The sequence below is a fragment of the Uloborus diversus genome, chromosome 4 (genome assembly GCF_026930045.1).
Source record: "Uloborus diversus isolate 005 chromosome 4, Udiv.v.3.1, whole genome shotgun sequence".
Taxonomy (NCBI): domain Eukaryota; kingdom Metazoa; phylum Arthropoda; class Arachnida; order Araneae; family Uloboridae; genus Uloborus; species Uloborus diversus.
Genome location: NC_072734.1, coordinates 99,249,891 through 99,276,985, shown reverse-complemented (window position 1 = coordinate 99,276,985; position 27,095 = coordinate 99,249,891). Strand labels below are relative to the sequence as shown.

Genomic DNA, 27,095 nt, shown 5'->3' with positions numbered 1-27,095 from the left:
GCTAATCAAGAACAATTAAAAAATGATATGGCGGCTAATCAAAACCAATTGAAAAGTGATTTAACGGTGCTGAAAAATGACCTAGTTTCTAACCAAGAGGAAATTAAAAACGATCTTACTTCGGTAAAGACTGTGATGGAAAATAAATTTAATGAGATAGAGCATCGAGTTGATACTATTGAAGGAAAGTTTGAGGCAGTTGAAGGCCGATTCATCGCAGTGGAAAATAAAATCGAAGAGAAATTTGAAGAAAAATTAAGTTCCGTTGAAGGCCGATGCAATGCTGTAGAAAATAAACTGGAAGAAGAAGATAGAAAATTTCATCAACTTAAAGAAGACATCTTTAAAGACCTGGAAAGGAGATTGGCGACCGCGGAAAGCAGTTCTGTACAGTTTGGCGCTCCCACATCGGTTGCTCGACCGTCCATTAAACTTGCCACATTTGATGGGAAAACTTCGTGGCAGGTTTACAAAACTCAATTCATGATAGTGGCGGAAGCGAACGGGTGGGACTCTGCTACCAAGGCCTGCCATCTTGCAGCATCCCTGAGAGGTGACGCAGCGGACATTCTTCAGACCCTTCCGGACAGCCAGCGCCTTGATTTCGCCGCCCTCACATCTGCGTTGGAGCTTCGCTTCGGTGAGAAGTGCCAGAAAGATTTCAGCCGACTCCAGTTGAAGTCCCGTTTCCAGAAAACCGGGGAAACCCTGCAAGAGCTTGCGGCGGACATCGAGAGACTGTCTCATCTTGCTTTTTACGACTGCCCTGCGGATGTTCGAGATCCGGAAATCCAGAAAGCTCTACGGATGGCGGATGTCAAAGACCTGAATTCTGCTGTTGTGTATGCGATGAGATAGGAGGCCGCCCAAGAAGTAACCCGTGTGGATCGCCATCTAATCCGGACTCAGGAAGCTGATGAGTCTGATTCCAGGTCGTCCCATCTCGCTGAACTTGAGAGACAACTCGGTGACTTGACAAGACATCTCTGAGCAGCATAACAGCCCAAAAGAAACAAGAGCAGAAGTGCTGGAAATGCGGTAGTGAAGGACACCTGCGAAGGAGTTGTCCGGCTCGCCAAGCTACGCGAGGGAAGGAAATCACCACCACTAGAGCTCTGCAGATTTCCTCTTCTAGTAGTGGCAGTGATGGACTTTTCATTTACGCACATGTAAATGGGAACCCCTGCAGACTGATTGTTGACACTGGAGCCAATGTGACAATCATTAGGACAGATGTGGCTCGTGAATTTGGATTGAAACTGCTGTGGACATCGCCACGCGTAAGTCTCCAGACTGTGACAGGTGACAAGATCGAGATTGACGGTAAAGTGGACTTGGAAATAGTGTTTGGGAATGCCACCTACCATCATACGGCATTCGTCGCTAATATCACGGACCCCTTCATTCTCGGATTGGACTTTTTGAAGAAATATGACTTCACTCTCGACTTCAAGACTAATGAGCTGCACTCGATGAGAGAAGACATAGCCGTTTTCCCCGCAGAAAGTGATGTAAAATCCGCTCATCAAATAATAGCCCAAACAGATTTATCGATTCCCTCAAGGTCAGAATCATTAATACCTGGCTCCCTTGAAGAAAGCAATAGTTTTCGATTTGGACTCATTGAATACCCCAACTTAAGCAATAGCCCAAAAGGAGTGCTGGTAGCATCTATGCTGGTGGACCTTTCTAAGGATGTAATTCCTGTGAGAGTCGCCAACGTGAGTGAAAGGCCAAGGAATATCCGAAAAGGTGAAGTGTTGGCAACTTGTACTCCAGTAAACTGCATCATTAGAAGAATCAATTCCCCTGATACTGTGTCTTCTGAGTCCTTGACGTCGAAGTTAATTGGGAGTGCGCCATTATCGAAAGATCAAAGAACTGCTGCGGAACAATTGGTGGACGACTTCAAGCATCTGTTTTCATCTACATTGGAGGATGTTGGCCGTACGAATTTAACGCAGCATAGGATTTACACTGGAGAACACCTCCCTATTAAACAGCATCCAAGACGACTACCGTTCACCAAGAAGGAAGAGGTTGAGACCCTCCTGAAAGAGATGAAGGAGAATGATGTAATCGAACCTTCATCCAGTCCCTGGGCTTCTCCCATCGTCTTAGTCCGAAAGAAAGATGGCTCCACCAGATTTTGTGTCGATTACCGACGGCTGAATGAAATCACCAAGAAAGACAGTTACCCTCTTCCACGGATAGACGACACCTTGGACACTCTTTCCGGACACAAGTGGTTTTCGACCCTGGACTTGAAGAGCGGCTACTGGCAGGTTGAGATACACCCTGATGACCGAGAGAAGACAGCATTTACAACCGGACAAGGCTTATGGCAGTTTAAAGTGATGCCCTTCGGCCTATGCAATGCACCAGCTACGTTCGAGCGTCTTATGGAGACAGTGTTAAGAGGACTTTTCTACGAATCCTGTCTGGTCTACTTAGACGATATCATCATCGTGGGACGCAGTTTCGAAGAACATCTGGCAAATCTTAGGAAGGTGCTGCAAAAGCTTAAGGAAGCCAATCTGAAGTTAAGTCCGTCCAAATGTAATTTGTTCCGCCGGGAAGTGAACTATCTTGGTCACATCATCTCTTCTGAGGGTGTGCAAACCGATCCAGAGAAGGTATCTGCGGTCAAGTGTTGGAGTCGTCCCGAAAACATCCATCAGCTGCGAAGTTTCCTGGGGCGTACTACAGGAAGTTTGTAAAGGGTTTTTCCAACATTGCACGACCTTTGCATAAGCTGACGGAGAGCAAGCAAAAGTTTGAATGGTCCAAGGAATGCGAAGATGCATTTCTACGACTGAAGGAGGCTTTAACATCAACGCCTATCCTCAGCCTGAAAAATCCTTCATCCTGGTCATTGATGCGAGCAACGAGGGCATCGGAGCTGTTTTATCCCAAGAAATTGACGGAAATGAACATGTCATCGCTTACTGGAGCAAATGCTTATCAAAGTCGGAGCGAAATTACTGCGTCACCAGAAAGGAGTTACTGGCCATAGTGAAAGCTGTAGAACACTTCCATCATTACCTCTACGGCCGAAAATTTCTGCTTCGGACAGATCATGCCTCATTAACTTGGCTTTTGAACTTCAAAAATCCGGAAGGCCAGATAGCCAGGTGGATACAGCGGCTCCAGGAATATGACATGGAGATCAAGCACCGAAAAGGGTTGTCTCACGCAGGGTTCATACCCTTTAGGCAGAAAAAAATTCAAGCACTTTTCAAGTACTTTTCAAGGTAAAAAATTTTGTTTTCAAGGCAATATCATAAATTTGTACTAAAAATATTGTATGCAGATTTCATTTACTACAAACACATAGAAATAAGGCAATAATACAAAAAAAGTATAGGAAAACAAAATTGCTTTTTCTACAACGAGAGACGCTTTGATGAAAGATCTACTGCGTTGAAAGTTTTTCTGAAAATGTTTGAAAAGTTTGATCATAAAGAGAAGCAGATACTAAGAGGTTTAATTTTGAGGTTTTTCAAAGGTTGCAGCAGTCAGAGGTTTGTATATTTTCTAGAATCAGCAAATTAATACTTTTTAAAAAAAACCTTTCATTGGTGCTTTTAACTTTTATAGGAAGAAACTAAAATACCCAAGTTCAATGGCATTGCCAGAGAGGAGTTTTTGAAGTCACTCCCCCCCCCCCCCCCGGTTTCAACATTTATTTCCAATATCTATACAGTGGTTTATTACAATATAAGGGCCGTTAGGACAAAAACACTACCCAGAAAGTTATTTCAGTTTGCACTATTAAGTTCTAAAAATATTAGGTTTGCAAATCATTTATAAGTATGCAAATCAATTATTCGTATGTATTTATTAGCTGTTCAGCCAATAAGGCATTTCAACTGTCCTCGAGTAAATTAGGAAGTAAGAAAAGTTTATGAAAGTCCACAGTCCAGTCTCTACACCTCAAAATATACAAAAGCAGCTTAAGCAGTGATAAATACTCTGAATGCAAACTTGAGCCTATTCAGCTTTCATTGATTAACTTGCAATAGACAATAAATGTGCAAGTTCAGATTTATAGAGCCATATTTCGAAATTGAAAAGATTCACAAGAAGTTGACATATATTATGACAAAAGTAGTTTTATTTTGGGAAAAAATGGGTTATTGTTGAAATTTGAATTTAAATTTAGAAAGGCAATAATATTCAGGTGTAATTGTGATTTGTGAGTTCATAAAAAATTACCTGAAAGTTTCAAAGAGCAAAATGGGGCAAGGGGGGGGGGGGAATAATTTTTAAAACTAAGACCCCTATTACTTGAATATACATATGTACAACAATAACTTTTGCTATGCATACAATTCATAAAATAGTTTATTAAGTCAAAATATTCTGCATTGAAATACCATGTCCAGTGCCTGTTGATAACCAGCAACAGGCACTGGGACTAGCTAGGCTGGTACTGGTCAATTTATTAGATCCAAATGAAGATGAATGACCCTCCTTAAGCTATCTACCCCTTTGCTGATTAAAGCCTCTTTCAGTAAGCTCCAAGTACCCACCACCTTAATAAAGTAGTAATTTTGAACATTTGAGGAAAAGGGGAAAATTGGAGATATAGGGAGGTAAAAGCATAAAAACGAACACTACTGGATTTCAAGTGAATAATCATAACACAACCACCCCTGTTATACACCTTATTTATTTTAGCAGACATAAAAAAATGATGTACTTATAAATAAAATTATATAAATCAACTTTATATTTAAAAAACAAACTTTAAGTTAATTTGTTAGGTGCTCAACTGCTGAAATTTAAATTTTTTAAAAAAAAATCTGTTATGACCAAAAATTAGGTAAAGATAATCATTCAAAATTGCAAAAATAAATAAGCAAATAATTAAACAAGACCAAGGTAATAAATCCTTTAACTCTTTAGTTATTAAAATAAAAAATAAAATAAGCTAATCTGATGTAGCAGTGTCAAATAACTACTAATTACCAAAAATATAAAAATATTTACAAAATGCAAAAGGATTGAAATCTCAAACAAGGGAAGCAAATTTTCGCGAATTAAGTTTAATGTTGTCATGTTTCCCATAAAATAAACTTATATTTTACTGAAATTAAACATAAAATATGCTAATCTACGGTAGCAAATATGAAAATAACATCCGATTAGTGAATATATTTAAATATTTGCAAGATGCAAAAAGATTGAAATTTCAAACACGAGAAGCAATTTTTCGCAAAGTCTGAGTTCGTTCGACGTGGCATGTTTCCCATGAAATAAATTCATTTGTTTTTTATTAAAATTAAACAAAAAATATACTAATCTAAGGTAGCATATGCGAAACTAACATTTGATTAGTCAAAATATTTAAATATTTGCAGGATGCAAATAGATTGAAATTTCAAACACAAGAGCAATTTTCCGCGAAACCCGAGTAAGTTCAATGTTGTCATGGTTTCCAAATTAATTTCTTTGTTAATTAATGAAATTAAACAAAAAATAAACTAATCTAAGGTACCATATGTCAAAATATCTTTCGGTTGTAAAAAACATCAAAATATTTACAAGATGCAAAAGGATTGAAATCCCAAACACGGAAGTAATTTTTCGCGATGTTGCATACTGAACACATGTTCAGAAAATTGCATTGGTGAAATACTTTTTTAAAACTTCTAAGCACAATTCGTTGATTTTTGAGAGAATTTAAGCACTAAGAAACTTTTTCAAGGTTTTAAAACTTTTTCAAGGTTTTCAAGCACTTGAAAATGAACTTTTTTTTTTCAAGCACTTTTCAAGGTTTTTCAAGGGCGTACGAACCCTGTCACGGCAATGCAGACGCTTTATCAAGGAGACCCTGTCCTGACTACTGCAATTATTGTTCCCGAATCGAGAAACAGTATGGAACGACTAGCCCTACTGCCTATCAGGTGACAGTGACTCCAACTTCATCAGAACCTGATCCATGGAGTGATGACCAAGTTCGAAAAGATCAACTTGAAGACCCCGACATAAAACCAATTTTGGAGTTCATGGAAAGTGACAGTCGACGCCCTAGCTGGCAGGACGTTTCCTCCTTCACTCCTGCAACAAAAAGATACTGGGCTTTATGGAACTCCCTCCATTTACGGAACGGCGTACTGTACCGAAAATGGGAATCTGATGACGGCAAAACGTCTAGGTGGCAGTTACTACTTCCCCGATCAAGGATTTCAGATGTTCTGAAAGAAATACATAGTAGTGCGACTGGAGGACATTTTGGTGTCTTGAAAACCCTCAATAAAGTTCGGGAGCGCTTCTTCTGGAGCAAGGCGAAGGATGACGTGGAGAAGTGGTGCCATTCTTGTGACGCCTGTTCTGCTCGTAAAGGACCGAAGAAAAGAAGCAGAGGGAAGCTACATCTGTACAACGTTGGAGCTTCTTTCGAACGAATTGGGATCGACATCCTGGGTCCTCTACCAAGAACTGCTGATGGGAACAAATACATTCTTGTTTCCATCGACTACTTCACCAAATGGCCGGAAGCATATCCCATTCCAGATCAAGAAGCTACTACCGTAGCAGAGACTCTAGTCCAGCATTGGATCTCGAGATACGGAACACCTTTGCAGATTCATTCCGATCAAGGGAGGAATTTCATCTCTGCTGTGTTTAAGGGCCTATGTCAAATTCTCGGAATTGAGAAAACTAGGACAACACCACTACACCCACAATCGGACGGCATGGTGGAGAGATTTAACCGCACAATCCTGAATAATCTCTCACTTATGGTCTCCAGAAATCAACAGGATTGGGACAAGAAGCTACCTTTGTTCCTGCTGGCCTACCGCAGTGCTGTCCACGAGACTACCGGATATGCCCCATCTCAGATGCTCTTCGGACGAGAGCTTCGGCTACCTTGTGATCTCGTCTTCGGTCGTCCTCCGGATGCGCCTTCATCGCCTGAGGAGTACATCCAGGATCTCCAGGCCCGGTTGGAAGACGTTCATAACTTCGCACGTGAGCGAATCAACATCGCGGCGGAGAAGGTGAAGACCCGATATGACACAAGGTCTACTGGACATAAATTCAACGAAGGCGACAAGGTTTGGTTATGGAATCCCATCCGACGGAAAGGTCTGTCACCCAAATTGCAGTCGCATTGGGATGGACCCTACAAAGTCCTTAACCGACTAAATGACGTCGTAGTGAGGATCCAAAAATCACCTAATGCAAAACCTAGGGTTGTACATTATGATCGGTTAGCCCCATACTATGGCCATAGTTCATGAGTATTACGTAAACAACCATGGTTGATAACATAAAAGTTGTAGATAATTTTTTTGCTTTTAATGTTTAGTAATATTTCTTGTTATTATTGTGTTTCCTATGCATTATTGGTTATTATTTAATGTGTGTATTTGTGAACATGTGATAGAAGTTTGGCACCTTTCTGGGGATTGTACTGCCCGGGACGTGCAGTCCTTAGGAAGGGGGCAATGTTACAAATCCTGTAAATAGTAATTATTGTAGTAACGTAACCTGTAAATAGTTTCCCGTAATGAATATACAACCCCTTAACATATGGCTAAAGTATACAACCCCCTATTCTTTTTATTTTCATTGATAAAATTTGATAACGGTCTACGCATTTCTCGAAGCAGAAAGAATGTTGTGGAAAATTCTTGGATGTTTATAAAAGCCGTTAGCGATGGATAAACAGTTAGTTTCGATTCAGATTTCGAACGGAGAGCATTTTGCTCTGTTTATAGCGAGGCATTTCGCTGTGTTGTTTTCGTATTTGGAAGTAAATACGTGTGTAAACGTTGAGTTTACGGTGTTGTGTGATAATTGCTTAATTGCTGATGAATAATTTAGCAGTTGTTGAAGATCTTTCCTGTACATAGTGTAAATAAATTTCCTGTGTTTTTATCAAGAACTGTGTCTTCATTTCAAGAAAGTGGAAGTCGCACCGAATCCGTTACACTATCTTATTCCGATGTTTCAGACATCGAACACAATAAAACAAACGAGCCATTCAACAAGGCATCCGCCAACACTCTACTCGGTAGCCACGCTACGCACTTGATATCCAATCAGCGAGAGGCGTAAGTACAGTGACGGAAAGAGGCGAGAGACAAACGTCATCCTTTCTCCGACCTCCGATCCGGTGGACGGTAACGCTCCAATCCGATGCTAACGCGCATTTCAATCTGCTCGGAGTGTTCCGAGGATAAAACAACTTGCAGTGATTGCTAGTCTGGGAGTTTTGTGAAAGGTTCGTTTATAGGGGTCGGAATTTTGTGAAGGGTCCGGTTTTAGGGGTCGGAATTTTGTGAAGGGTCCGGTTTTAGGGGTCCAAATTTTGTGAACGGACTTAATTTTTTTCTAGATTGACTTCTGAAGGGAGATTTTTTCCCCCTCTGTATATATTTTAGAGAATTTTCTGTTAGCCAATTAATTTGCCAAATTCGAATCTTGTTCGTATCGATTTAATCATATTTGGCGCATTGGCGAATGCTTAACGCAGTCCCTGGATTCAATGGAAAGGAAAGAATCCTGCATCTAACAGAAAAATTGTATATGCATCAAAAGATGTTGAAAAATAATGGTTCGAATGCTTTTTGCTCATCTCATCAAGTCGCTGATGATGGAAGGTGGGAAAAATATACCCAGCTCATAAGCAAAAATTGCAGCAAAAATATTTAGTGAATTAATTCTCTATCACCCAAGTCAATTTCATTTAAAGCAGAATAAGGTCATTATTTTTTTGAAAATTGCAAAATGCATACGGATTCTAACCTCATGAACACAATCAACTTTGGCATTCATAACCAGACGATTTAAAGGCGTACTTTGGAGATGAAATAAAATGATCTAATCGGCCATGCATAATTTTTACATACTCAATATATTTTTTCGACAAAGTTGTTGCTATTTTCTGTAACACTTAGTTTAAAATTTAAAACAGATTTTAAACCCACATTATTGTATTTCATCTACTGATAAGAAACACAATGAATCATTTTATCCCTCTCACCACCAACTTGCGGTTTTGGACAGTGGTTTGGTTTTTCCCTAAGCCCGCCAGCTTATTTTACAGGGTTCATACACTTGTGGTTAAAACAAATTCCCTGATTTTTCCCGGTTGTTTTTTTTAGAAAATTCCAGGTTACTCAATTTATTCAAAATTAAGTTTAAATTACAATATTTTCAAAATAATTAAAATTGTTTAAAGTAGCAATGCTAAAGAACTGAAACTTTCCCCATTAGATTAAAAAAAAATATTTGAAATTTTGTCTTTCTTCTCTCAAAATTTAAGTTTATTATTTTTTTAATGTTTTGTTCAAAATTGTTTTCATTTGTTTACTACTTGTTGAAAACAAAGTACTTTCAACTTATTTTAGCATTTCTTCGATACCACATGTTATGCATAATATTAGAGTTTTGCTATAATCGGGCAGCAATCTTTTAGCATCCGGGGGATGCTAAAAGGATCTCTCAGGGAGAATAATTATTTGTATAGTATACTTGAAAAAAAAAAAAAAAAAAGAAAGAAAGAAAGAAACAAATGTTCAACACACAGAGATGAAATTGTACTAATAAGAGGAACAGTTCACACATAACTATGCACCATTATCGGATAAAAAGTTGACAAAGATATAGAGAAACTTTTACTTACCAAAACAAAATTGAAAAATATGTACTTTTAATCTAAAAATAGGATACTATTGCTAATAACTGGTGTTTTTAATGTGTAGAGGGAAAAAAAACTGAAGAAAATTCATAATTAAAAAAAATTCAAAACAAAATGAATCTTGTGAATTTTTATGTGTAAACTAAAATTTGGAGAAATTACACAGACGTTTAAGCTTAAATTGTAACTATTAGATTGAATCTTTTATGCCAAAAAAAAAAAAAAATCTTACGATGGATTACAATTAAAAAAGTTTTCAAAATATACTTACTTAATAGACAGACATTGATGTATACAGCAAAAGGTTTCAAATATAACCAAACGTGCATTTTCAATAAAAGCATCTAAACAAGAAACTAAGAAAAAATCATGTGCTAAAACTTCTTCACATTCTCTAAGCTTTTTTTGGGCTCCATCAAAATCAAAATTCACATACAAACACTCTACAAACTCAGTAATAGGATCTCGATATTGGTAAGACTCCTATGAGAAAAAAGAAAAACAAGAGTCATTTTAGTAACTCTTTAAAAAAAAAGCATTCAAGTAAAATGAATAAGTTCATAACACTATGTCTCAATACCTGTTTTATTTAATTGTAAGGATAGTGATAATAGTGGTGCTATTTTAACGAAGTTTGACAGGGTTCATACTAAATTATCAAAGCCAAAAATAAGCACAAAAACTGTAAGCACTTTTATAAAAATATTGAGAACTCAAAATGAAAATGCATAACAAGGTGCAAGATGAAATTCTACAGCGAAAATATGTACCTTTTGCACAAAATACCTACAACATGGTAGCTAACAATTTTTCTTAGGGTAAAAAAGAAGCAACACTCAGAGTGTAATTTCTATGAAAAGATAAGTTTTCAATTTATTTTTACAAATAAATGGTGCAAATTCTGTTTATTATGTAAAAATTCATACACAATTGTGAAGAAATTCAGAAGTTGAACTCCCATAGTAATCAACCCCTACTGTATCAAATACATTTTAGAGATTACAGCTAATATTTCAGCTTATTATAAGTAAAGAGCAATGGCACAGCTATCAACTTTTGAAACAACTGAAAGATTTACAGAGTTCAAAGAAATTATAATTTTAAACTTTTAGAGTTTAATATTGGCATGTTTCCAAAAAGAAGATTTTAGATACACGCAGTAAAAAAATAAATAAACAAAAAAATAAAAACTCTAAGTATAAAATATGCTTTTTAAATTTTTATGAAAATTATAGCTTAAAAGTACATTAAAAATGTTTCACAAAGAAAAATATTAGTAAGAAAGAAGAGGTTTCTAGAAAAATAATTTATTAAAAAAACATAGGAGACTGTACAGCGGTTGCAAAGTGGAAGGGTTTGAACTTCCTAGAACAATATGCAAAAATAGGAAATATGAAGGGGAAAAAAAAAACTGCACAGAAAACAAGTAAAACTCTTTGCAGTTAAACCATGTTGTCACTAAACTGTCTTAATATCAATCCCAATAAAGTCAGGTAAAAAGTTTAGTGTATGCATAGTATGAAAAAAAAAAAAAAAAAAAAAACTCATTAAACAATGTTGTAGTTACCCTAAACATTGAACATTCTGAGCTGTAAAAATGGAGTCATTTTGTACCATAATTCCATACCCACATCATGTTGGAAATAACTAATTTTTAGGCACACTTACTTGTTGGATAACTTTCACTAGTTCTTTCATCACAGACGGTCTTTGCTTGTTTGTAATTACAGCAGTTGTCAAATACCTTAAGATGTGAGGACAAATTGTTTGAATAGCGTTCAAATACCTAAAAAAAAAGAAGTGAAACATCAATTAAAATAAAAGAAACAAAAACTGATTAAATTTAAGATTATGTGACACAATTCTATGTATTTATAACACTGATTGATTTTTCAGGTTAGACGACTTTAAACATAAAATATATTTAATATATATATACAAGAACTTTAAACATTAAAATAAGGGATAAAATAAAAATTAGTCAAAAAATTTGCTGAGGTACTTCCCAATTCACTGTTTAAATACTTAATCAACAATAGAAGCACATTTCCCAAAAACAATTCATGCTAAATAATTTTATTATTGGGATTTTTCTGTCTCAAAAACTCTATAATTATGGAAACTTCATAAGGCCGCACAAGATAGTACAGGCAATAAAGTGTCCATGAATTTAAGTTGTTATACTAATTTTGTGACAAATCTTTAGAGCAAGCCATGATAAAATTTAAAATTATCTGTGAACTCAAATAGTTACTTAAAAATTTGGCAAAAAATACTGTGTTCCTTCCAAGGCTTAGATCATAGATAACAGCGAAAATAGGGAAGTTTTCGATTTTTCAATTTTACTTTTATATGATAGAGTAACATGTATGAACATCATAGGTGAAAAAATTTTTGCGATACGATAAGTAGTTTTTTTTAAATTAATTTTTAAAGTTCAAGCGCTTGTGATGTCAAATGGCATAGGAAGTGACGTCATGCGCTCTTCCGATAGGGGAGAAACGCTAGCGAACCGGTTCCCATGTCTATGGGAGAAACCGAAGGACGTGCATTCGACTTCGAAGAAGCGTAAAAGGCTTATCTCCTCGCATTTAACTCCTAGCGTTTCTGGAACATTAAACCTCTCATCCTCTCGGAAATATTCGAATATCATCATTGATATTACTTGATGAAGATTATTTAGATTGTGCTTTAATGAATCCGGCTTCCATAGTGTGTTCAAAAGGATTATTGAATTTCTAAAAAATAAAAATATCAGCGCGCTCAAAATGTCCCTAGCAAAAACAAGGGATCTTCGGCGGAAGGCTGCCCATTAGTGCCCTATGACGTAAGCTCGTGACATTTCAGAAGAGTGCACTTTTGCGTGTGGATTTTTAAAAATTCATTAAAAATCAATCACGGTGTTTTAAAATTCGGAGATAGTGAATTTTTTATTTTTGAGGGGAAATTAACAATATCCAATAGCCAAAATATGAACATTTAATTGGTTGCAACTTCCCTATTCAAAGTTGAAAGCGAGTTCAGTACCACAATGCAACCAGCATACTTCTTTTTCTCAGTTATATTTACATCTGTTTCCAGTATTATTAATGAACCTCGAAACTGGTGACCAACATTAGTCGCTCACAAGAAAACACATAAGTTTGTTTAAAAGTATCAAAATGGTCTGCAAACTTTGAAAGTGTTCTTGTGAAACGGCGTCCACAAATTCGTCTATATCACCCTGGGCACTTAGTTTAGCACTTAAGGGCAGCCTCTTTAGAACTAAATAGGCATAATGATACATTTTTACATTTCACTGAAGGATAGGTGAAGTTGCACTTCATCTTTATTTAGTTTAAAATTATTTTTATGTTTTTCTGTCTTTTAATATAGCGTTATCATACACCAAACAAAAAAAAAACTTTATTCTCTTGTTGTTTTCCCCAGTCTCTAATTTTGTTCCCATCTTCATCAGTTTCATCTAACTGTTTGCTGAAAAATTTGCACTTCCTCATGACTCATACTGAAACTTAAAAAATATTGTTTTGATTTTCAACAAAGCTACAACTGAGTTTATAATAAAATTATTTTATATTTGAATTTTAAATTTAATCTCTTTATCACACGGTTAGGGAGAAAAAAAATTTAAGCACTTTTTAAGTGTAAAAAAATGTTTTTCACGGTACTACCCTAAATTCGCACTATAAATATTATATGCAGATTTCATTTAATGCTAACATATAAATAAAAGAAAGTAATATAAAAAGTATACGAAAACAAACTGCTTTTTCTACAAGAGACACTTTGATAAAAGATTTACTGTATTGAAAGTTTTCCTAAAAATGTCTGAAATGCTTAATCACAAAGAGAAGCAGATCAACTTAGATTTAAAAAAAACTCCATGATTGCAAGACAATGAGTGCTTTGAACTTTTATGCGGATGGGGTGGGGGTGGGGGACTGATTCCCCTCTTTAGCAGGCATCATGACAATGAAAAAAATGTACAAAAATTCACCTTTATAAAATTTTACATTTCAACTTTGTTTTAAATACAAAAACTAAGTTAAAATGTTATGCACTCAATTGTTTACATTTAATATCCCCCTCCCCTATAAGAAACAGTAATAACCGAAAATAAGCTAATAATAATTAAACTTAAGTTAGCAAGTTAAGGTTGCAAAACTAGAAATTTGAATTAAAAAAAAAATAATAATAATTTTTAGTTATTTAAATAAAAATTAAAACGAGTTAATATAATGTAGCATGTCAAAACCACTTCAAATTGCCGAAAATATAAAAATATTTATTAGGTACAAAACGACTGAAAGCTCAGATAAGCAAATTTTTACGAACCAAGTTCAATTTTGGCATACTTTCCATAAAATAAATTTATTCATTTCTACTAAATTAAACACAAAACATGCTAATCTTAGGTAGCATTTGGGAAAATAACATTTGATTGGGCAAAATATTTTAATATTTTCATATGCAAAAAGATTGAAATTTCAAACTCTAAAACCCATTTTCCGCAAAGTCCAAGTAAGTTCAATGTTGCCATGATTCCCAGAATAATTACTTCGTTAATTATTGAAATTAAGTGAAAAATAGGTTAATCTAAAGTAGTATATGTCAAAATAACTTCCCATTGTCATAAACATCAAAATATTTACAAGATGCAAAAGGATTGAAATTTCAAACGCGAGAAGCAGTTTTCTGCAAAGTAAAAGTAAGTTCAATGTTGTCATGGTTTCCAAACTAGTTCCTTCGTCAGTTATTGAAATTAAACGAAAATAAGCTAATCTAAGGTAGCACATGTCAAAATAACTTCCGATTGTAAAAAACATCAAAATATTTACAAGATGCAAAAGGATTAAAACCTCAAACACGAAAGCAATTTTTCGCCATACTGTATATCGAACCATGTTCAGAAAATTGAACTGATGAAATATTTTTAAAAGAATTACAAGCAATCTAAAGTATGCTTTAGATTGCTTGTAATGAAAGAATCAAAAAATAAAGAAACTTTTCATACTTTTTCAAGGCTTTCAAGCACTTGGGAAAAAAACTTTATATTTTTCAGGAACTTTTCAAGGTTTTTCAAGGGCGTAAAATTTAGGAACATATGCGCCTGTAAAAAAAATGGCGCATGCGCCATGAGATTACTTCCAAATTTATTTGCAAAAGAGGTGGTTCATAGCAGCGTTACTATTACAGTCAACGCACAACACAACAGTCTCAAGAGCTTGGGATCCAATGAAAACTTTGAGATGAATATTCAAGTTATCGAGATCCGAGATCGGAAAGTTCATTCGTTATTGCAAACGTGAGGCTGCAATTCCGAGAAATATCGGTAGCACCCTGCTCCGCGATTCGACTTCATAACTCTTCCCCCAAACCTCTTTTTTATGGATTTCCATGCTGCAGCGGTTGAAGGAGTAATGACGTCAATCTGAAGTGAAATAATACGGGAAAGTCAGGTTAAGGCGCCGCGGCAGCGTGTTTGGGTGTACAGTATCTTTGAACACAATGGAAACTTCTAAAATCTGATTTTTAAGTAAAAACAACATAAAAGCAGACTAATCGGACCAAAATGTTAAAAAGCGGTCTAAAGCGGACTTAACTTTAAAAAACAGACTTTGGCGGAAAAAGCGGACCATTTGGGAGCCCTGCAGACTGTTTTTATGCCATTTTAAAACAGACAGATTAAGTATTAAAAGATAATTCAAGAACTGATTTCATTTAAACTCACTGTTGTTGGAATAAAAACATGTCGATGATGAGGTCTTGTCCTTTAGCATGATTGAAGAATACAAAAAGACTCCAGTGGATTAACCATGTGCGCTGTTGGAGAGCAATTAAAGCAGACCCAAAAGGCTACAATTTAAACAAAAATATTCATTATTAAACTGAGAAAACTGCTTACAATTTAAAATTCCATTTGTTAAGAGAATAAAAACACAATGCAAATGATTTAAATCATTAATAGAAGTAACTGTTTTATAGAGGCCATTTTTTTAAAAATGATCAGCCAATCTTAAGACACTACCCTAAAAAGCGGGTGTGAAGAAATATATTGGCAAATGAAGTAAGCTGCAACATAGCATTCATATTTAAAAACATAGCAAAAAAGGAAACTTAATAGTGCTTCAGCCATCAATTCTTCTAAAAAGTAAGCATATACATTTTTTTCCGATCAAAATCAAAAACATCCCCACAGTGAATAAAAGAACAAGGACTTGGTTGGAGGGGGAAATCAAGGTCATTACAACAGAATTTCAATAGCCTCATGCAATGTTTACAAGATCTACATTTTCACTATTAAATTTCATTGTAACACATTTTCTGCATTAAAATGTATATTTTAACTGCTTTTATATATTCTTAAGTACACTCAAACTTGTTATTATCTAAGCTTTTGCTTATCCAAAATAGGACCAGTCTTAACAGGTTTGAATAACCTGAGCTCCAATGTCAATTGCTGTATTCCCCAACAATTCAAAGAAATTTCTTCTGGATGAACGTGTCAACTCCAACAGTCAATTTATAGAAGTAACGAGAGGAATTCGACAGGATAAATAAATGTAGATGATCATTACACAATGTATTTAAGAAATAGTCAATTTACTTACATTACTGTCGATATATTCTTTTAATCGGTTAAAAATCATCCAGTGCTGTATCCCAGTTTTGCATCAATATTTCAGCAGCTAATTTCCCCCACATTCCATTTAAGTAATTTTTTATCAGTTGATGGAACCTGCATAAAATAAAAAAACATTAGAAAAATATGTGATATGAGCTTTTATTGTTAAAAACTGTTGCAGATAGATAATACAAATGTTTGAAAAATTAAGATAATAGAATCAATTAAATTTTAAGTTTAAATCAATTTTATAAATTAAATTTTTTCAACATAAATAAATATTTAATAACCAAAAAAACTAAAACCTAGAATTAAATGCATACAATGTACAGTTCAGTTAACTCTAATAAATAAATCACAATCATTCAATTATTGCAGATAGTTTCAATTAACTTTTATGCTCTCTTTTTTACCTCTGAAATCTTTCTAGAATTAATTGTATTAACATTATTGCCAAAGCCAAAAGTTACTTACCAATAAACGATACAGGTACAAGTATTCTGTTGCAGATAAGTAGTTACCACATTCATACTGACTTTTCGCAAATACATATACATTGTCCATACAATTAACATCAAACTATAAAAAATATATAAATTTTTTAAAAACATTTGATCTAAAAAAAAGGAATTTTGTTTTTGGAAACAATGTTCATTTTTTTTTTATATACATATATCACAACTTAAATAAATACAAAAAAATGGAGATGCTATTTAGAACTTCACTGCTAGTTATAAAGGAAGATTTGAAACTTTTGAAATCTACTTACAGCATAGTTTTTTCACTAAGAACTCCAGCAGCATTCTTCCATCCCTTTGGAAGATAAATAAAGTAACAAAAGTAGAAAAAAAAATCTAATACATTTGAATATATAAATGTTTTGTCATAAAAAGTGATGCATGCATACAAACATAGAGCACGTAAAGAGATTTCAAAAGAGAGATTTCTTCTTAAAGGAGTAAGTTTGTCAAAAAAAGAATAACTGCAATTAGCTTTAAGATAAATTATTACAAAAAAAAAAAAAAAAAAAAAAAAAGGCACAGGTGCCAATCAGAATTTTTCCTTTTTTGTTATGTTTTCAATTAAGCAATGAATCATTGCATATTCCTACTTCATTTTAACATTTTACTAGACCAACAGCTACAGAGCAAACAACTTGGCTTTAAACTCCCTTTTTCATCATTTCTTCTGCCAAGTTCAAGGCCGAATAACGCAATGGCATCAGTTTATGCACTGTTTCGCGAGGATGAACATCAAAGCTCTTCAAAACTTATTTTCAGGCAGTTAAGCCATAATTTACATATAATTAAACATTGAAATATACATTTACAGTTTAAAGTTTTGTTGCAAATGCTATTAATGATTATGCAAATAAAAAAAAAAAAAAAAAAATGATTTCTATGGTTATATATGAAGAAAAAATCTTATCCAATGGACTTTCATCTTTGAAAAGCTATTTGAATGACTTTTATGGAGAGAGAGGAATTATCTCTCTTTCTAAATGAAATATGGAAAGTGTTTATTGCCCTTTAAAGAAAAAAAAAAAAAATCTAGCTCAAGGCAAGAGTCAGAATATTTTCTTAGGCATTCCTACCCGAAATACCATATGCAGATTTCATTTAATTTAACCATATAAATAATAGGCAGCAAATACAGTTATGGTATAGAATTCATTTTTAGCTAGATAAGTGAATATTTTAAAGGGGGGGAGGAAAAAAAATAGAAGAGATGGTTTTAAAAGTCATAAAATTTTATTCTTAAGGCCATAACACACATACATAACAATATGAGTTTAAAATAAAACTTTTAAAACACATTTCCAAACCATCAATCTTTTTCTGTTAAAAAAACCCCCAGGAAAATGGATTTTTTATATCAAGAGAAAATATCAATGCACCACACAAAAAGTTTCTGTAAAATGTCAGAGAAGGAAGTCAAAAGCAGCAGGTTACATGTAGTTATATTTGATATTCAAGGCACATTTCCAAGAATCAACAAGTTTTAATTAAAAATGAAATGTACATTGAAATATGCTCAAAGTTTTGCAAAAAATAAACATCCAAATTTATTTACAAGAGTTTCAGTCTTTTCCATTTCCTCAACTACTATATCATATCAATGAATCCATCACAAGGGCAGCCAGAATTTATCTTTGGGGACAGACAGACGGATGAAGGTGAGGCGAGCATTAATGATTCCTTAAACGTGCATCTGAGCCAGCATAATCAGTTTGACAAAATACAGGTTGATAAAATAAAAACTTTTTCTTATTAATGTCTTAAGACTTACATAATTTTTCTTATAGTTATCTGCAAAAATCGTGAACAACTAATTTAGTGTAAAAGTCAGCAAAAATTCAATAACATTTGATTCTTAACAACTAGCAATCAAATCGATTTATGATAATAACAAAAATAAAAAAGCATTAATGCACCATTGGGAGGAGGTGGGGCAGGTAGATTTGCTTTGAACAAGCTTTATTTGACAGAGCTTTTGATGTAGAGTATGTCCAAACACAAGGAGTTTTTTCCCCCCCAAAAAAATAAAAAATGTTTAGTTTTCAAAGAAAATTTGGTTTCCTCTGAAATAACTACCCACAATCCATATTGGCTAGCCTCTCCAGAAAGGGGTCAATGGGCTGCTAAAACTTGTTTAAAGGAACAATCAAACTGCAACAAGAAACAAGTCGAAAAAACTTCATACATAATCTGTTGTAAAATAAGAAACAACGTCAAAAAGCACAAATTGAAGATTACCGCAGACATGGGCTTTGGCATGAAAAGGAATGCCCCTTTTCAATGCAACAGAAATGAGCCTATGGATGAAAAAGACATCCGACAAAAGAATTTGTTGTACCTGTTGCACCATTATGACCAAAAGTCCCTTCATAATCACAAGAATTTACAGGACTTAATTCACATTACAACTTCTGGAGTTGGCTACAATCTCTATACTGGTGGAGGGGGGAAAAATAAATCTGTACCTAGTTTGTTCAATTTGCTTAGCCACTGTATCTAACTGAAAAACTTGTCTTATATTGTCTGTTTCTTCTTGATATATTCTTAATTCGTTGACAACTTTTCCTCTCTTTTCAAGCAAATCTAAAAGATGATAAAGAATACATTAAAGTAATATGTAATACTGAAAAGGATTCATTCTATTGCATTAAATTTCTATAATTTTGACATATTACATTGGATTTTTTATTGATTTACATAATTAGAACTTTGTTACTTTTCAAATATCCTTTTTTTTTTTAAATACAAGCCGTGTTATATAAATGAAGGCCACTTTTTTTTGGATCTTAATTCTATCATTGGAATTTAGATTTGATACATTTAGAGTTTCTGTGATTTTTTTTTTTTTCTGTAGAAGTAAAGATACAAGTTATAAAGCAAATATTTCAGTCTAATACCGTTTAATCACAAAACTTATTCGCATATTAGTTGCACGTCAGTTTTTTAAGAAAAATTTCATCTTTTTAAACTACGATCAACTAGACTTCCTTTCTTGACACAGTTATGCAGGGTTCATACTCACAACTTTGAAAATCAAAACTAAGGAGTTTTGCAGGAATTTCATTTTATTTTTTAAGGACTAGTTTCTTATTTAAAGATGGCATTTACTGCTTCTTACACAATCAATAAAACTTGTTTTTTTTCTTTTGTTAACAATAAGTTTTAACTTTTGTTTCTTTTTGTTCTTCCCCCTACTTTAACTTTACTGCTCCTTCTATTCCCTTTGCTACGCTAATTTTCGAACAAACCACTTTTCTCAATAGCTGATTTCAGTCATTGGTTTGCTAATTCTAATAGAGAATCCGGAGACGCTTGATTGGGTTTCTTATCCGTGCAATTACCATTGCCTTGTCTTTTGAGTTGTTCAGTTGATATTGTTTTAACATTTGATTTATTTCTCTCTCTGCTGTTTTTTTTTTTCTAAATCATCTTTCTAACTTTACATTTTTCTTCAAAGTCCATTCTATCAACTTTCCGAGTTCCTCCAGATAATTTTTTATATGGCTTGTGTGCCCATATGCCATTTTTTTTATACTTCCTTCGTTATTTTTTACATCTCTTTCACATTGGTATTTTCCCAAAGAGTCTCTTCTAATTTGTCTTCATTGAGCATCCTCTCAGACACTTTGGGACTAAAAATGAGCAGCCAATTTTTTTTCTGTTTTAATTGCGCACTTCCCACTACCATATAACATAATTCGTCTAATAAGGGTTTTGTATTAACAGTGACGAGTTAAGATTTAGTTGCCTTTTTAAACCAAAGTAGCACCAACTCATCATCGAAATTCAAATAAAAATTTGTTAGTTATTGAAATAAAACCAAAATAAGTTAATCTAAGGTAGCATACAATCAAACTTATGAATGATTGTCAAAAAATATAAAAAATATTTTACAAAGATGCAAAAGGATTGAAATATCAAATACCGGACAAATAATCTGCAACCTATAAGTTAAATGTTCGCATGCTTCCAAAAATTTATTTATTATAATTCATAAAAAATAAAAACATAAAATTAAGTTAATAAAAGATAGCATATGTCAAATGTTTCCGATTGTCAAAAACATTAAAAGGTTTACAAGATACAAAAGGATAGAAATCTAAAACAACTGCAGTATTTTTCTTGACACACGTTTTGAGCACATCGTACTCATCGCTCTTTTCTCGTTTTTTTCTATTAATATCACAAAAATATAAAAAAAAAAATCGTCTAAAATTGTAAAAAGTTCGCCAATTTTTGAAAAAATAGTCACTTTTGATCAAAAAGTCGCCATAGTCGCCTACGGTCAGAAATAGTCGTCTTTTTAGTTGCCAGTGGTAACCCTAGATTTGAGCCCCAACAATCTTTTTTCAACAGCAGAAATTAGAAAAAAACAGCATCAAATCCTCTACTTTTTAACCTTCTTGTTAGTTCCCTGCTAGATACTGAAACAAAGTTGCTGAGGGGCTTCAGCTTTTAAACAAAATATTGTAAAAAGTGTTAAACCAAATTAGGCCTTCTTAAATATTTTTAAGAACTTTTTAAAATTTCTTATTTTGACCCTGAGTGATTTTAAGGGCCTATATAAACTCTGGCAATTTAGTACTTGGCCACTTATTGCCAAAGTAACAATTAGGCTTTGCTCCTGTCTCTCCCCAGCATATTGTTAAGTTTAATTGAAATAATAGTAGGACAATAAAGGAAAATAAAAAATGTACCAAAAAAATGTTTTTAAAAATCATAAATAGATTTTCAATTGATTCATGACTTGAAACAGCCATTTTTTTTTTTAAAATTTTCAGATAAACCAGAATTAAAAGCAGTTTTCTGGGGCATCAGGCCAAGGTCTAGTTAAATGGTGTTGATTATAGTACAGTACGACAGTCCAGTGGCGGATCCAGTCGATTGTTTTGGGAGGGGCCATCCGAAATTTTTGAACAAACTCCCCAAGGCCGAATTTAGCTCCCTAGGCAAATTTTGAAATCTGTCGCCCCCTCCCCCTCTAAAAGAGGCAAAATTTCCTTGACTCAAAAAAAAACGTAAAAAAAGTGTTCCCCACATTCAAACTGTCAAAACTTATGAAGAAATAATGGCGTTTCATATTCTGAGGCGCCCCGATGAAATGATCAGTGACCTAAAAAAAATCTTTCTTCGGCAAATTTTTGCTCACGATTCGGCAAATACCATGATTGAAAAACATTTGACTTTCATAAGATGTGTGAAAGTAATCATTATTAAATTACAAGAAAAAATTGTATCTGTGGAAAAATGAAAAGAATGCTAATTATTTTACTTTCAAGAATAACGATTTTAATTAAAAAAATGTACTTTTATAATAGCAAATTTACCGCCCCTGAAAAGTTTACCGCCCTAGGGCAGCTGTCTACTCTGCCTATTGGGAAATTGGGTCCTGATAACTCCCCAGAAAATCTTAGTAAAGTGAAGTTTTAAAAACTCAATTTTTCGGGGTATTGAGGACATAAGGTGAGGGGGTAGATTTAGGAATTTCCCTCGAGAATGTTTCAAAATTTAAATTTCCGAGTAATTTTTGAAAATTAGGAAACTAAAAACGCATTTTGTCTATTTTTGATGATGTACGGAGAAAGGTCAGGTTTCGGGCGCTGGCCCCAAAATACTTTTTGAAAATATTCTGTCTCATGTCAAATACATTGAGAAGTTAGAAGAGGAGGGGTGCTCTTCTAGCTCTTAAGCTGTCCAACCTAAAAATGCACCTTTAGGTAATGTTTGCTTACATTTAAGGAAGTATGAAGGTGCTTAGAATCCTCCCTTCCTGGAAATATTTTGCCTTTGAGGCTCTAAAAAAATTCGATTTTTAACTATATTTATACATATTTTAGAAAAGGGATGGAAGATTTGCGAGCTCCTTCAAAAAAACCTCCTTTTAAAGCTATCATCACGATATAAACTAGGAAGGGAGGGGGGTCCTATCAAAAACTCGTTTGTAATTGAAGTCCTCAAAAAAATTCATTTAAGTTGCTTTTAAGCAAGTTAAGTGATAATTGCTGGATAAGCTAGTTTTCCGTTGACATTTTTTCCAAATAAAAGACTTAAAATGCAATATTTTGCTACATTTCAAGGCATTTGTGAAAGGGCATGGGAAAAGGGGGTTCTCCCTCCTAGTTTCGAAAATTAAAGCCATAAAAAACGAAAAAATTCAGGCTCTCTTTGGTCTTGTGAACAATAGGTATACTCTGAGAACCGCAGCATTTAGAGATCGTCAAAGTGTCTTTAGTTGGAGTCAAGAAATGATGTAAAAGATGGAGAAAAATTTTTGGTAATAAAAAGTTTTGTTTTGAGGGATAGAGATATAAGTTATCTCCCAATTAAGGCCTATACTTTCTTTTTCAGTAAAATACATGTGTTACAATTAGTTACCTTTGCATAATATTTTTTTTTCTTTTTTTTTTCCCTTAAAAAAAATTCCTACAATCACAAGGCTTTGGGAGGGGCCATGGCCCCCCTCTAGATCCGCCCCTGCCACAGTCAACAGTATCGCAGTGGAAAGAAAATGAAGAAATATCTAGATCTTTAAATATTTCAGTTTTATATTACAATAAGGATCATATTACTGCACAATTTTTTACAAATAACATGAGATTTATCCAGACAAGTGATCCAAACAGGATGAAAAATACTGAAATGTCATGGCTGTGTGAGCTAACACAACACTGTTAATATATTGCACTACACCTGAAAACTCTCCTACACATTTTTATATCTATATAGCAGACTACTTTAATTGGATGCATGAAAGTAACTGGAACATGTTGAATTTAGCTTTCAATGCCCCTTCTTTTTTTTCTGCACACAATATTTTGGTCTCTCAAAAAATACTGAATTGAATAAAAATACTAAAAAAATCACATGTCTGTTTATGGGCAATTCCATGGAAAATAGGACATGATAGGTGATTTGTTTTTCTTTGTACTACGAGGCGTATTTTTAAAGTAAGTTCCGTTTTGATATAAAAAAAGAACGAGTACAGATAGAGCAAAGAAATTTATTGCACAAAAAATCTACCATCCTTACGCTATTTTTTTGACATTGCTCCCGCGATTTTCCAAACATTTGTCATAGCGTGGTACAGGTTTTTGTATAACCTATTTCATAGAAAAATTGCCGCCTGTGTAGTCAGCCAAGGGATAACATGTTCTCTGAGCTCATTATTGCTGTTGTGCCACAGACCACCTTGGAAAGACTTTAGATGTCGAAACAAATGAAAAGATGCTGCGAGCGAGGTGAGGGGCAGACCAGAGGATGTTCAAAAACGCCCCAGCCAAAGCCCTGTAAGAGTCCTCATGGTTGACTAAACAGGCGGTAACTTTGTACGAATAGGTATACAACAAAACCCTGTACCACGCTATGACAAATGCTTGGAAAATCACGGGAGCAATGTCGAAAAATAGCGTAAGGGTGGTAAATTTTTTGTGCACTAAATTACTTAGCTCTATCTGTACTCGTTCCTTTTTTTATATAAAAAACGGAACTTACTTTAAAAACACGCCTCGTACATGGGATGTGTTATACATCATTTTTTTAGCAAAAAGTCCCAAAGAAAAATAAACTGGAAACATTTTAAATATTCGGATGCTATATTTTTTCATAAAAATGGTGAACAAAATATCATTTCTTTGTATCAAAAGTGAAGATATTTCAAATCAAATTTCAAAATTAAAATTTATAACACACTTTTATTTGTTTTGTTAGGATTTTATTTTTTACAGTATAATTAGGTATTTCTCTATTGGTTACCATTAAAAAATATTTATTCAAAATGTATATTTAAAAAAATATATATATATTTTTTAATTTTCTGTTTGAAATGTAACAAGACTGCTGAGCAATAAATATTTCTCCAAAATCAAAACTACTGATATAAATATGCTGTTTACTTGCATGAAAACTAATAGCCCATAAAAAAAAATTGATTTTGTACAAAATATTAATACTTATTTAAAATTTAAATTTGTAACAACAGTAACCGTTATTTTTTTTGTAACAAGAGTAACCACAAGCATTTAAATTAATTGATTACATTTGCTACTTTTTTCTAGCTTTTATTAACTACAACGACAGCAAGATGCTAGAAAATCTCAATAAAACATCTTAACTCATATTCTGTATATTAACAACTATATACTCAGTATTAGTTAAGATCAGAATAACACATCTCTAACAAATTATAAACACATGTTCTTGCAGATCATAATAATTCTCATCATATGTTCCATATGCATTCTACATTAAGTTTCTACAAGTCATTAAGTCCACAAGACAGCAAGCTAAACAAGATGCAGTAAAATCCCTCTAATGCGGACACTAACAGGACAAATTTTTTTTGTCCGCAATAGAGAGGTGTCCGCAGGACAAGGGTTTAATAATGTTATTTGCATTGGAACTGGTGAATTAAAAATTGTCTGCATTCGAGGGGTGTCCGCCTGTTGAGGGGTGTCCGTTAGGAGGGGTTTTTACTGTATTTGGTATGTCACTCATACAAATTGATTTTTCCGAAAACTACAAGTGTATATTTCAGGACGAAATTCAAGCTGCGCACTAGGACCAGTCACAAATTAGCCTTTTTTACATCAGCTCTTTATTATGAATGGCAATATACATCCACTAGTCCTAGTGTCAGATGACTTGACACATAGTAAAGAAACTGTGATTGCCTATGTGGACTTTATCTTGGAAAAACTTCCAAGCCATATTGAAGTTGTAGATGTGTGGTCTGATGAGCCTGCATCTCAATTCAAAAACCAGCATGTGATGTCCTCTTAAAACATTTTTTCTTACAAACATATTATTGCATGGAACTTTTTCCCCACATCACATGGCAAAGGGCCCAGTAGGTGGCATAGGAGCTGCTGCAAAAACAAGGTGTTTTTTACTTAACACTAAAAAATCGACGTTATATGATACGCAATGCTTCGGATTTTATCAAAGCAAGTCTGTCAACAAAAAATTGACATAATAAACTTGGAGCCCAAACAAATTACTGAAAGGAAAAAACCCTTTTAGACTTAAAATCAATTTTTGCTGATAGTTTTTCCGATAATGGGGGATAAAAAAAAAAGCACTATTTTTTCAGTAGTGAATGGAAAACCTGAGGGCCGAATAGTGACCTCCCTCATTATGATCTAAAGGCAAAAGAAGATGATGATTACAAGATCAGAGAATGGGTATTGGCTGATTATGAAAACAAATTTTTCCCAGGTGAAATAACCAGCTAAGTCAAAAGACTCATACTCTGTAAATGTGATAATTCCAGCAGGGAACAACTGGAAATGGCCTAAAGTCTCTGACAAAATTCTTTACAAAAGGGAGAAAATTGTAAAAAAAAACTAAGTTATCCCACTGTTGTTAATTCAAGGAAATCATTTTTTGTTTCCAAGCAATTAAATAAATATGCCAGTAAAAGCATATTATTTGTACTTATAATGCTTTAAAACTACTAATCACATTTTATAATGTATGGGTAACAAGAGTAACCAATAATTTGTAACAAGAGTAACCGAGAATTTTTTCTACTAGTAAATTTTAAATAAAAATTTAAATGTTTGAAATGGCTGTCATTTAATAAATAATCCTTCCTCTCTTGAAAAAGCAATAAAATTTCATAATTTTTGTTATATAGTTTAGATAAAAAAAAAATATTTTCATAAAACATTATAAAACTTCATGTCCTTTTTTAGGTAACAAGAGTAACCATACTTCAGATGAATCATTCAAAAAAATCGAAAATATTTAATCATGTTTTTCTTGTATAGAAAGGAAAAGCAGGCCCCTTTTCTTTATTATGTTGCAAAAAAGTTGATGATTTTTACGTAAAGGATCTTAAAAATTAATGTAAAACTAAAAATATGCCATTATAAATGTAACAAGAGTAACTGTGGAATTGCCCTTATCACAATTTTTTTTTCTTGTAGCAATGACACTCACCTTCTGGTATATCCTCGCCTCTTTCATATAGAAGTTTATGAATATCAATAGCATAATCAATCATTTTTGTATTTTTTTACCATTTCAAATTTCCCTTTCAAAATTTCTCTTTTCATCATACACCTGAAATAAGTTAAAAATTAAGACATCAGATAAAGTTTAAAATACTTCATTATGTTCTCAATGCTGTTGTTATACATGAGTCTTTGACCTGTAAGGAGTCATAAAAACTATGAAATATGAAAATTTTAGAAATGAATGTATTAAGGGGCTAAAATTATTTTATCCTCACTCCCCATGATCAAGTGAGTAGTAGGGGGTAGGGGCTGCCACATTTTACTGAGAGAAAATGCAT

General features: G+C 33.7%; 1 protein-coding gene across 1 annotated transcript in view; it reads right to left on the bottom strand.

Moving 5' to 3' along the window:
* LOC129220722 (eukaryotic translation initiation factor 3 subunit E-like) overlaps positions 1-26,866 on the bottom strand; it is a 33,553-nt gene extending 6,687 nt beyond the window's left edge. Inside the window, 10 exon segments of the mRNA XM_054855151.1 lie at positions 9,930-10,141; positions 11,327-11,444; positions 15,390-15,514; positions 16,270-16,302; positions 16,304-16,381; positions 16,383-16,397; positions 16,758-16,862; positions 17,069-17,096; positions 19,267-19,384; positions 26,741-26,866. Coding sequence (XP_054711126.1) covers positions 9,930-10,141; positions 11,327-11,444; positions 15,390-15,514; positions 16,270-16,302; positions 16,304-16,381; positions 16,383-16,397; positions 16,758-16,862; positions 17,069-17,096; positions 19,267-19,384; positions 26,741-26,804 — 896 coding nt within the window. The 5' untranslated portion in view covers positions 26,805-26,866.
* Between the last annotated feature and the right edge of the window lie 229 nt (positions 26,867-27,095).